At 40.9% G+C, this 12,828-nt stretch overlaps 1 protein-coding gene across 1 annotated transcript in view; it reads right to left on the bottom strand.

The window, feature by feature from the left end:
* Positions 1-126: 126 nt before the first annotated feature.
* Igl (IQ calmodulin-binding domain containing protein igloo) overlaps positions 127-12,828 on the bottom strand; it is a 149,297-nt gene continuing 136,595 nt past the window's right edge. Inside the window, exon 4 of the mRNA XM_076820833.1 lies at positions 127-5,342. Coding sequence (XP_076676948.1) covers positions 5,193-5,342 — 150 coding nt within the window. The 3' untranslated portion in view covers positions 127-5,192. The remainder of the gene's footprint in view (positions 5,343-12,828) is intronic.

Here is a 12,828-nt window from a genome sequence, read left to right on the forward strand (position 1 = left end):
GATTTTCTTCGCATGCTTTATTCTACATGGATATTTTACGCGCGCGTAGCCCAGCAAATAATGGAAGAAATTATGAATTTGATTAAATGAATCTAATTCTTCAGAGTGCGAATCGAAATGTATCTCTTTGTACACTTAATGGGTATTTATTTTAAACAAACAGATTACATACATGATACTGCTCGTTTAAACGTTACAATTGTTTGGTACATCCTTAGAATGTAAATTACCGCAACATTTTGTGCGTTATCTAATCTATATCTGTGTGGTATCGTCACATACCGAAGAAAATGCCTATAATTTGTTACAACAATCTTTTCCATTAATTTCCAAAGACACATCTTTGCAACTACAGAAGCCTCAAAATATTTAAACATTCTCTTAATTATATATTAATAGTACGAACCCGTTGAATAACAATTTTGCTCAGAGCAAATAAAATTGCGCACTCTGTTCGTTCAATTACTTCCAAGACGAATCCTCGGAAATAGAATTTTCATTCGGTATAGAATGCCCAATTCGAAATTTCACACCTTCCGTCACTAATTAGCTATTCAATTCTCATTAAATGGTTTTCGAATAATCCTGAAAACGAACAACGATTTCTTCGTCAAAATATGAAGCCGATCCTCACTAAGTGGCAATAATAAAGAGCAGCTGTTTTTACGTTATCGTTGACGGAGATCATAAGTATATATATATGTATATATATATATTTGATAATATTAATATTATTATACACATATAATATATATAATATAAATACAATATTAATAGTATTAATATATGTATATAGCGTCAATATGGATTACAATTAATATTCCGTACAGGAGCCTCTTAGTTTTTATAGCATGCAAATATTAATTATAACAGGAATATAATATTATAAATAGATTTGTATGTAATTAGAGTCGTCTCTATAGAATTTTAGCGTGTCGTTGCCGAGACTCGACGAATCCCAGTGTGAATCGGCTTTCAATATCGCGTAGCAACATTTTCCTTCGTTATGCATCGCAACAATTACTTTCGCGGACTCCGTTGTCGGATGCTCGGTCTGTTTCCTATCGTGGACGAGTTGATTCCCATAGACATTTTCGACGATCGCAATGTCTTCGTTAGCCTTCTAAAAGCGACGAAGCCGGCAACCCACGAGGTAACGTGAAAACACGAGGGAATCAAAAAATTGACGAGGTACGACGACACTATCTGAAATCGCGTCCACGCGCGCCAGATAATCGGGAGAGCGATTCAAATCGGTGATCCCCCGTGCCGGTTGTCTTCGGTAACGGATAGAGAAGAAATACAACGTTGCGGTAAAATAGCAATGAAACGAAAGTGGAACGAAAAATTTGAATATTCAACATGCTTAACAATTAGCGCGGGCGTATTTTTATAAATTAAAACGGCAAGTGGTTGACGGTGCATTAGCAATTCGGAAACCCAAATGGGATTATGGGTACACCGAACAGAGTGATTCCAGACATTCGGCCCTCTAAAGCGAAGTGAAAATATTTTCGCTCGTGCAATAGCTGGGATAATCAATATTTCTCAAAGCGTTGCTATTCGATACGAGAATCCTGTACAATATATAAATTTATCTAGACTCCATTCGAGTCCCTTCCCTCGGAATAATTTTAAAAGGACAACACGCGAACTGCTCGAATTTCCTGGCATCGCAAATATTAAGAATAATTTAGTGCGATTCGTTTCCCCCTTTTAATTTCAAAGAATTTTATTTGCGCGCGTCGTTGCACCGTTTCTGGGGGTGGTATTTCGCGTGGTATTCAATAGAAGCAGCGAAATACGTGACAACGCATGACGAAGTGTATTCCGAACGTAGGTATTCCGACGCATACCGAAACTATTTACAGGAGAAAGAAACGGCGACCAAAATCAACAGTAAGGTCGTTAAAGAGACCGATAAAACGGTAACAGCTACCGCTGCACATTTAATAGCCACCGTGGTTGACCCAGCACGTTACAAACGACGTGGTAATTCGAGGGCATAGGGGCGTGTTCACAATAAAATAATCCGACAGTTTGGTGAATAACCAATGTTATATAATATGCAATATACTTAAAACCTTACGAAGCCACATAACAGACACGATGATAACGGATTACTCTTTAACAGAAGAATCGAAGTACCATAGTCGTCGAACAAACGATTTGCAGAATCATTAACGTAACCAGCACGAAAAGAGATATTAAAAAGATTTGTAATACTGAGCTGAATATCAGAAAAGAACATTGCGAAGTTAATCCAACAACTGTGCTAATTACCAGAGCGTTGAAAGTAAAATTCCTAGAAGTACTTAGTCGATCATATGCTTTTTCGAGTCGATAGATCCTCCATGGCAAGTTTTAAGACCGCGACGATCTCATTGCACGGATCAATCGGAACTTGACAAGAAGGGTGTATGGAAGGTGGAGAGGATAAAAATAGGGGTAAAGGGGGTGGGCACGAGTGCCTGTAACGTCGACAGAAAGGCGGCGCGGCGTTTTTAGGCCTGCTAAAAACAACCAGTACCCCTCTATCCACCGACCAACTCGATCGAAGCAAACTGGACAAGGAGGTAAAGCAACGGACTAGATGAGAGTAGAGGGATGGCAGTCCGACTGCGGCGTCAAACGTCTCGCGGTTATTCTGTCTGCGGGGTCGCAAAGCTACGCAATCCGTGTAGCCGTAACGTGCAATCTAACGCATAAAAATATACATATCTCGTCGTTAAAAAATAAGTCCCGTGTCAACAGAGGGAAATGGATTTCTCCTTCAGAGCAATGCAGTATCAACGATGCGTCCGTCGATCGAATACACGGTTTGACAATTAAATTCCTAGATCGGCTCCAATGCGTACTTCGACTTGTCAGTGACAGCTGGATAATGAATATTGCTCGCAGTCGTCGGGTCAGCTGCTTAAAAGAGTTCGCGGAGTACGATTTCAGTTGCGAGACAGTGGAAGTTCGTCCCACTTGCGCGAGAACGTACAACCTCGCTCCACGGTAACAGTTTTAACAGCAAGTAGTTTCTGGCGAAACAGTAGTAGACTTCGCAACGAAGTCACCCCCGCGCTCTTCTGATCTATCCCCGCCAGACTTGCGTTTATTCTCCAAGATCAAATCCGCACTGAAAAGGAGAAGTTTTGAAGGTACAGGGGGCACTGAAAGAAGCGTGACAAAGGAATCGCCGTTACTGCACGTAGAGTCGAAGAGACGTTCGCAGGAATTTTATCAGCGATCGCAAAGAGATTAATTTAAAGATTAAACGACGGACATTGATACAAACAAAAGGATGTCAGAGGATAGGGTTCTCTTTACATTCAAAAGTCCCAGAGCTTAATCGTCAAACCATGCACGCTTACAAAGGCATGTGCTCCGTTTTCCAGGGATGAATTTGCTGGGTGAATAATATCTTCCGTCGCTTCTGTCGCCAGCGTTGTACATACATACACATACACACGTGATTGTAATTCGTTCGTAGACTTACAGTATCATTGTAATAAGACCGAGAAAGAAATATCCTTGCCTACCCGCGTTGCAGGGAGTAAAAGTGGATCTCAACGAGAGTACAGTTGATCACAAAGGATAAGAGAGCGGGGGTAGGTTGAACTTTCCAGTGGATTATCAATGGTTGCAACTGCTACGCTGATTTCGCGCCTCCTCCCCGAGAATCGATTCACCCGCAGCTTCCAGTTCGCGGAAACACACCCACCCTTCCTCCCCCGCGGCTCGACGGGGGCTCGCGGGATCCCCGTTCCGAGCGATCGCACGCGGACGTTTGGCGTCTCGCGTCAGCCTGTCGATCCCTGGCGTGGACCGGCGCGCACGCTCGGCAGGGACGGCCGACCCCGCCGGGCCGCCGAGTCTCGGCGGTGTTTTCGCACGGTGAGATTAATTACACAAGGGAAAATACACTCTATTACTGTATCATGCGCGCGGAGAATCCGCTGCAGCCTCGGCGTCGAGGCGCTTCGATACTTGGAGGGCCGCTCGCGAGATCGCGATAATCCTCCCTGCGCTTCGTTGACCGCCGATAAGTCTCGTATGAACGACAGACGCGAGAGTCCGTCCTCTCGCCGCCCGTCGCGTTCCCGCTTGTCGCGCGGCCCGGCGTTAATTAAACAGGAGACTTTCATTGAAACGGCACGCGTAATTGGACGAGAGAAGTTCCCCTCGCCCGAGAAATAACATCCGCCGGCTGCGCTACCCTTAGAACGTATTAAAAAGGTTCACTCTCGAGGGGATTATTCTTGCTACGTTTCCGTTCTCGTTCCCGTCTTATCTCGCACCCCTCGCGCACTCTATCCACTCCCCCCGCCCTCGGCCAGCCAGCCAAGGGAAATTCGGATGTACGCCGTTCGAGTGATCGTTCCCGGCTCGTTCGTGCTCCACCGCCGCTCAATTCAACGTAATGCACCGTGGTCTGTGACGTTTATTAAAGCGAGCCGTGTCTTTTTTTACTCGGTGACCTGCTCGATCTTCCGATTCGTTTGGCCCGCGTCACGGCCTCTGTTTTTTCTTTTTTTTTTTCACGTCGGCTGAATGCCAATTTGCGTTAACAAGCCGGGAACCATCGATAACGGCGATTAAAGGTCCCCGCGACCGGCATGCAGATACTCGAACGTGTGATCGATAAGCGCTCGGGGTCTCGGAGTACAGGCTCGAATGGTCGACGCGGGTGGGATTTGAAATATGAGATATCGGGGCTACGGACTCGACGGGGATGGGGTAAGAATAATATAAGGGCGATATCAGTTTCGCTTTTTCTCATCCAAGGATTCGATGGATCGGCTGATTTCCCCACGTGTTCCTGTTTTACCGGCCAGATTTTCTGAGAGGGTGGTGCCCTACGTTCAAAGGTGTGCGTGGATTTCTAAGCTTTTACGGGGACCGCGATGGGACGCACGATTCGAAATGATCGCGGGGCGTACGTCCCGCGGCGGAGATGCCACGGAACCGCGCGAGTTCACTCGAAAGGATCCGTATGCGATCGTACGAAGCGGACTCGACGAAAAAGGTTAACCAAAGACGAAGCCCGATTTCTTTTGCTATTGTTGTTTGCTTGATCGTTCGATATACTTGTCCCTTGGTTGTGTATGTGTGTGTGTATGTGTTTTTTTCTCTTTTTATTTGTTTCGGGCATACTATCGGCGATTCGATTTCGAAAAATCAGCTCCTCCCTCGGACCCCGCTTATTTCTTTGGCTCTTCGCTGCCAGGAGTCGACATCACTTCCTGGCGGACCTTGTGACCCCGGAAGCTCGCTTGGATTTTCGTCGCCGCCTTGTGTAGATCGGGATCCGTCAGATCGATGCCTTCTAGCTCGTTCATGGCGTCCTTCGCCTGCAACAACAGTATGCAAGTTGATTTGTAGATTCATAAATCGCAAATAAAATGTTAACTGTAACGCCTTGTTTCGTGGGTTAACGTTTATTAATCACCGCGAGATTATTGCCACTGACCTGTTCGAAATAAAGATATGATATCATGTGCTTATTCGGAATTGTAAAATAAACTAAAAAATAATTATTTTCTTGCACTACAATTTCGATGTCCTGTTATGAAATATCCCGCACCACGATTTTATTTAAACTGAGAACACAACGTCGAAATTGTAGTGAAAGAAAAGAATTAGTTTTTAGTGCATTTTATAAATCGTTTAACTTGAAAAGTTTTTTTATATTTATTTCTTATTTTTTACTTTTTAGTGTCCAAGTTTTATCTGCGGTCATAGGCTGATTTCAAGTCGTTTGGATTTGTGGTTATGGGTTATATTTAGTGATGACTGAGTAGGGGAGACCGGGGATAGTTGTTACAGGGGCGGGTTGTTACAAAGCCGTTTAAATTTTTTTTGCTTGGACTATCACTTCGACGATGAAGTGGCTGATGTGTTTCAACCTTAGACCATATATACTTATAGACACGGCTTCAGATAACTGCCTTGACGCAAAGATTAAATCATCTACGTGACGTCACATGTGGGCAAAGTAACGATGGAAGTTACAGCGATGTATAAATATTTCCGAAAATGCGATGTAATCATTGTCTTTGCAAATCTTTATACAACATGTTTGCACCTTTATTAATAATTATTCAAAAATTATTCACAGAAAAAGACATATCTTCACTTGTATATATGGTATGAGGTACTATCCACTATTTTGAATTATCTTTTGCCCACAAGTGACGTCACTTTTGCCCGTTATCTTTGCTTCACTATGACTCGTGGCTTCATATAGAGCAGGCCGTGTCTATAGGTATATATGGTCTAAGGTTTCAACCATACACGGTTGTGTATGTAGTTTGTTTGTAGTCGGTTCACGCGTTGTCACTTTATTACAGTTTTTTGTGTTTTCGGTGCTAATAGTAACTTTTCTCTTTCTACTTCAATCTTTTCTACCGAACAGACAGATGAATGTATGTAAATTAATATTACCACGTTTGAATCAGTGTTCCTTTAGCTACAGATTGACACCAAGAACATAAGAATACACCCAACTGGTATGAACTTATAGCTTTTTATACACAATGGTGTCAACCGGGGCAAGTTGTTACGCAAGACAAGGGGCATGTTGTTACATACGAAAAGGGGCAGGTTGTTACAGAGGGAAAGGGGCATATTGTTACATTGTATTTAGTAACTAATTTATTAATTTAATCCTTTAGTTACCACGAGTCACTATAGTGGTTTACCGCTAAATGATTTTTCGGGGACGCAACGCCACTACAGTGGCTTTCTGTTAAATGATGTTTTTGGACAAAACGCCACTGTAGTTGCTTCCCACTAAATGATTTTTTGGAACAGAACGCCACTATCGTGGCTCTCGTCTTCATTTCGTATGAAACGGATGACGATAATTAGTGCAACTGATTTCAGTAGTTCTTATTATTTTTCAAATAGATTTTTTATTGCATATTTATTGTAACAGATTCTTAATATTAATAAACTTACTTTTGTTCAAGAAAATATAATTATATTACTCATAATAAGCCTCGTTTCGTAAAATTTAATTCTGTAACAACTTGCCCCGTATTGCGTAACAACTAGCCCCTACTCGGGGCACGTTGTTACAACATGTCTCGATTTTCAAAATGGCTTGTTTCAAAGTCATGGTTTTCGTTTAATTACATGCGATAGCGGTCATCGGTAGAGGAAAGAACGTACTTTAAGTCAGAGTCATTGATAGTATTGAAAATGGAATGCAAAAAAAATAAAAAATAAAAACTGAAAAGTGTAACAACTAGCCTCGGTCTCCCCTAATTTTTTCAACCCCTCGGTTTTTTACTCCAGCGTGACCAGCACGGAATTATACATTTTTTTCATTTTTGACTTTTTTTATAAAAAAAATTGTATTATCATCACACCCACGCATGCCTACAAAGTTTCAAGACAACTGGACTGGTAGAAGTGGATGAAAATTGAGTTGCCAGATTTGAACCATAACACCAGAGGATCGAAGCTAACATAAATCGTTTAAAAAAACTTCAAAGATTGGCTAACTGTGAAAGCTATTATGCCAGTTTTGTTCCGTGACCGAAGATGCCTTCATTCTTCAATTTTCACATCTAATTATTATATAATTTGTCTGGGTTAGGTGAAATTGCATATATACATTGGTACTCTTTCATTAGTCTATCTGTGAATCACTTTGCTTGTTAAATTTATTGTTGTTATTTATAAATGATAAAATCATATTTTGCATTGCACAGAAACCATTCCATTTCTGCGTTAGAAGTAAAGTTTGGTATGAAATGCATATTCCCATCGTATAGTATCCAAACTTCTACCGGTGTTCATTTTTTTTTATTCCACGGTTATTCGTTCCGAGGAATGCGCGTTATAAATGTTGTCTGTTTATCAATGTGGTGGGAAACTCGGATGGTTTCCAGTAAACAAATAAAATCGGTTTAAAATAGCCGAGGCGTGCCAGGACAGCTACAATTTCGTTGGACTCCGAAGTCGCGTTCGGCCGAGATATCGTATTTCGTACTACTGAATTTTTGTACCTCGCTCGCTGCCGCGGACAATTTCATAAAAGTAATGCATGTTTGAGCGAACATATTTTGCGAGGCGAGATGCCGCTTTCTTCCACCGCGAAAGCACACGAAATTTCTGAAGATAAACCACTTCTTTTTGCTAAACTGTACATTCTGAATAAGCATTCCATCTTCGGAGTGAAGAAGCCGGAATTAAATTCCTTTCGAGCTGAAAAATTCCAGCCTCGTTTATTATGAAAGGATCTCGCGCATTTAAATTAGAAACAGTGGTAGATTAAACATTCTGTGAAGTTGCGTTAAACATTTTATAATTGCAACAGGTCAAATATTATTTATGCCTCGGAGGGAGTAGAATGTAAGTGGTATTTCCAGTCTTCTAACTTAATTCAAGGTTAAAATTCTCTGTTCATAATCGCAGTGTCGTTAACTAACTATTTATTAACAATTGCTTCACAGTATAAGCATTACTAAATTTAAGGGGGGTTATAATTTTTTTTTCTAAGAAACTGTTAAGCGGATCTTTTCCAAACTTTCAGGGTATTTTAGTTCACATTCAAACAATAAAAATTAATTTTTTCGTTACACAGTGTTCGGTAGAAATGGAGATATATCTATACGTTCGTAGGGACTCGCGCGCCGGAGTTGCAAATTTGTGATTACGTTGGAGGCTCTAATTCTTCCCTGAATTAAAAAAACCAAGGATTTTCTTATTTCTCGTATAATTACAATGTCGATGTACCTAACAAACGAAAAAGAAGTTGAAGGTTGACAAATTGGTGGGACTTCAAAGAAAAAGATACGATTCTGTCCCAAGATTTGTAAATTTTGCATTGTTATTATTACTATTATAATATATACGGGATAAAGTCCCATTAGTGTACAAGAGCAAAAACAGAGAAAAAGACAAAAAGAAAAAAGAAATAGCAATACGCAGCGCATACAAAAAAGCATTCAATACTTAAAGTAGGTAAATGGTTCAGACACTATAAACTCACACACAACGAGGTTACATAAGTTTACATAAGTTTATCAAGTGCCTTGTTAAAGGAATAGGTTGATTCCGTGAAAAAAATCAAGAGAATCGCCAAAAGCGTTTGCGGCATTACAAATACGATTTATCTGGTCTGAGAAACTGTGATTCAGCTTATAAACCGATGGATAAAAGGATTGTCTCAACCGCAAAGATTTTGTAGGGGCATGGAAATTAATTAACCGAAGGAGTTGAGGACATTTTGTCATTCCATTAATCAACTTGAACACGAACAGAAAGTCAATGCGTACCCTCCCACTTTCAAATGATTTCAGGTTAAGCAACTTCAAGACGGGCGTGTACTCGTGATCGTTATACGACATCTTACGTCCAGATTTGTACGCAACGAAACGCAGAAATTTATGCCGCACCCTCTCTAACATTAATTTATATCTTACATATCGTGGCGACCAAATAACCGATGCTCACTCCAGGCGAGGTCTGACAAGTGTGCAGAATAGTAATTTAAGAGTACGCGGATCCCTGAAGTCTGCTGAACAGCGTTTCAAAAGAACCAAGTGTCTTACAAGGAGAGTATTTTAGGTGTCCGCCTCCGATCGTTTTGATTGTTGGATATGTTATAGAGGACCGAAAAATAAGAAACACGTGTTTTTTTATTTTTCCCCATTTTCATATTTGAGGGGTGAAAACCGCGTTGAAAGTTAGGGTTGAAAAATCATTTTTGTGGAATATCTCGAGAACTATTAGAGATAGGGGAATAGTGTCAATGGATGAATTCTGTGTCTTTGAATGCGAAATATGACTGACTCGCCAGATTTTCAAAAATCCACAAAAATGACTTTTCAACCCTAACTTTGAACGCAGTTTTCACGCCCCAAATATGAAAACGGGGAAAAATAAAAAACACGTATTTCTTATTTTTCGGTCCTCTATAACATATCCAAAAATCAAAATGATCGGAGGCGGACACCTAAAATACTCTCCTTGTTAGTAGATTCACTAGCAATGCGCGGACAATGTTTTGAATACACGCCGTACGAAAACTATCGTACATATTATTGCCTTTCCGAATCAATCCACCAATCCCCAGCGTTTGCATCAAACAAACTACCCTTCGCAGAACCACCCTTATTCCACGGGCCTGTCCATATGACAGAATTCGAGCGGTCAGAAAGCAAGACCCGGCCACGGCCTATGCCTCGCGATTATCCGCGCAATCATTGTCGCACCGACTATTTTTAGGCTTAATTATAACGAACAAAGTGGCCCTGACGTCACGGCGCGAGGGCTGGGGTAACAAGAGCCCGAGCGGGGTCTCGAAACCCGAGGAAAAAAGGAGCCACCACATGCAAAGGAGGTTTATAAACATGTAAATTGCAATTACGGCGCGAACGTATTTGCATTCGACCCCGGGGCCACCTTCCTTCTACTTCGACCTGGCATTAACCCTCCTTCACGTCCACTTTCATGCCCCGGGAGAATATTCGTGTGAGAAGGCTTTCCGTGTCGTCGGTACTTTCCACGAGCAAGTGCTTGCACAAAGGTATGCGAAACCTTCGTGTTCGGCTATTATTCGTCACCGCTTGCATCCGTGAGTCGGCCTGATAGCTCGATGTCGGATGATATAAAAGATTCGGTAATGCGAAGGGGGACAGGCTGCGGTGAAGGTGGTCGGGGGGGGGGGGAGTCATTGATAACAGCCTTAATCGCGAGTTATGTTCAGTGGTGGAGTTTCTTTTCATTCAATGGCCGCTTTGAGAGGGGCATTTTAGGGTTTCGCGTGAAATTGCTGGTTTAGAGGTTTGAGGGTTACGGAGAAATTGTTCCTGCTGTATTGATGCTTTTGCGGATCGCGGTTGGGGCGGGTAATTATAGTCACTTGTGAAATTTGTGAAAAGACGAGGAAGATTATTAAGTGTTGTAATTAGTGTGGAGAATGCAGAGTGTTTCAGATTTAGCTGTATCTAGTTAATATACCTTTGCAGGTCAACCAGTGCAGAGAATACTGTGTGGAGTCAGATTTATTCTTGTCTTGCATGTTTGCTCGCCCAGGTGATGGATCTTTGTTGCTTAGAGTAGGGCAATGGTGGGATAGTTGATTACAGTTTTGCTTTTTTATTCAAATAATGATAACGGTTTGCTTTGTTTGTATTTAATTATGTGAGTTTTTATTCTTAGAGGATTCTCAATATGCTTGTACAAATTTGAGAGCTGAAAACTATGTTTTAATGACTGAATTTCAACATTTTCTGGCAGTGATGTTGTGCACAAGTATCCCCCAGTGAAGGGGAGACTCGATCGAAAGTTTAGGGAGACTTGATCCGTGAACTTTAAGAGTAAATAACACATTAAATTTATAAAGATTATTTATTCTCCTCGTCAGTAACATGGAATAAAGGGGATATCGTAAAAAGAAAGTAAACTATAACAAACTTGAAAGAATTACTGAACAAATAAAACCGAAGAATTAAACTCTATGACATAAAACAACGTAAATGCAATCTTAAAAGACATTTCACTTTAATATCATCTGATTGAGATGATGATGATAAAGAAAAGATTTTCCTTCTCACTTTCTTTGCCGTATTTTTCTGTATCATTAGCCGTTTTATGACTCTTTTGGGGGCATTTTCAGCTGTTCAATTATCCCACCTCACACACTGATCAAGTATCCCTAAATGCAGTCGATTTGAATATGATGAAAAATTAAATTTACCTCAAATATTTAGATCAATCAATAAATAGCATTAATAGACCAGAAATTGCTGTTTTTACTTAATATATTTCAAATCGTTGAAAATGGCACATTTACTCGAAAAGGAGGAAGAGCAAGCAGACCGAAGTATTTACTTTTTGGCTGCAAGTCAGATCGAAGCTTCTAACAACATTATTCTATGCTCCCAAAAGAAAACTGCAACGTGAAGTGTTGCGATAATGCAAACATTACCGCGATAACGCGACAGCAGGCACAAATTGCCAATATATTAATTAAAAAGCTGATCATGTATTCCCGCTGATCAACTATCCCACCTTTCCCCTATATAAAAATGAAAGTTCCACGCTTATTCATCGATTAACGATTAATCTGAAAATGTTGATTTTTTAATACAATGCTATAATTCCCGTAGTGTTTAGGACTTTAAATGATCTGAATCATTTTATTTCTCGAAACCCAAGAAAATAGAGTGTGTCTTAAAATACTTTTAAGTAGAAACGAAACATGTAGATACGTTGAAAGAATGGAGCTTCCGAAACTCCTCCACTGATTCAAGTTTAAATCCGTTTTACCGCATCTGAACAATAAAGCAGCTCGATCTAAGATACATGTCACTCTAATGAACTGCAAATGAAATCAGAAAAAGCTCATTTACTCGAAGACTTTATTCCCAGATTTCTTTCGCTTAACGTTAATGGTTTCAGGAAGCAAGGAAGGCTCCCAGCCAATCCTCGAGGTGATTGTTATGCAAACGATCATTCCGTCCCGTAGAAGCCCGTCCAGAGGGATCCCAAATTTCTTGAGGAATTTTATTACACCACCCGACGAAGAGAGCAGAAGCTTTAATACGAATTTTCTTGAATTGCAAATTCAACATCGAGGTCAGTGATGCGAAGATCTGGATGAAAGAAAAGAATGACGAGAACACGCGGCGCAGAAGCAAGGGAAAAGGGCGAAAGTAGGCTTTAAAGTTTAAAGGCTCTCCGAAGATTTCGAGCTCTCAACCAACAAGAGTCGTTACTTGATATCACACTTCACGTTTGCAGATCCCGATGCTCGAGAACTTTGTTAATTGTCAAACGATCCCCCATGGCTCTTCAAAGATTCTCGGCCTTCGGCGGTAA

The sequence above is a fragment of the Andrena cerasifolii genome, chromosome 9 (genome assembly GCF_050908995.1).
Source record: "Andrena cerasifolii isolate SP2316 chromosome 9, iyAndCera1_principal, whole genome shotgun sequence".
Taxonomy (NCBI): Eukaryota; Metazoa; Arthropoda; class Insecta; order Hymenoptera; family Andrenidae; genus Andrena; species Andrena cerasifolii.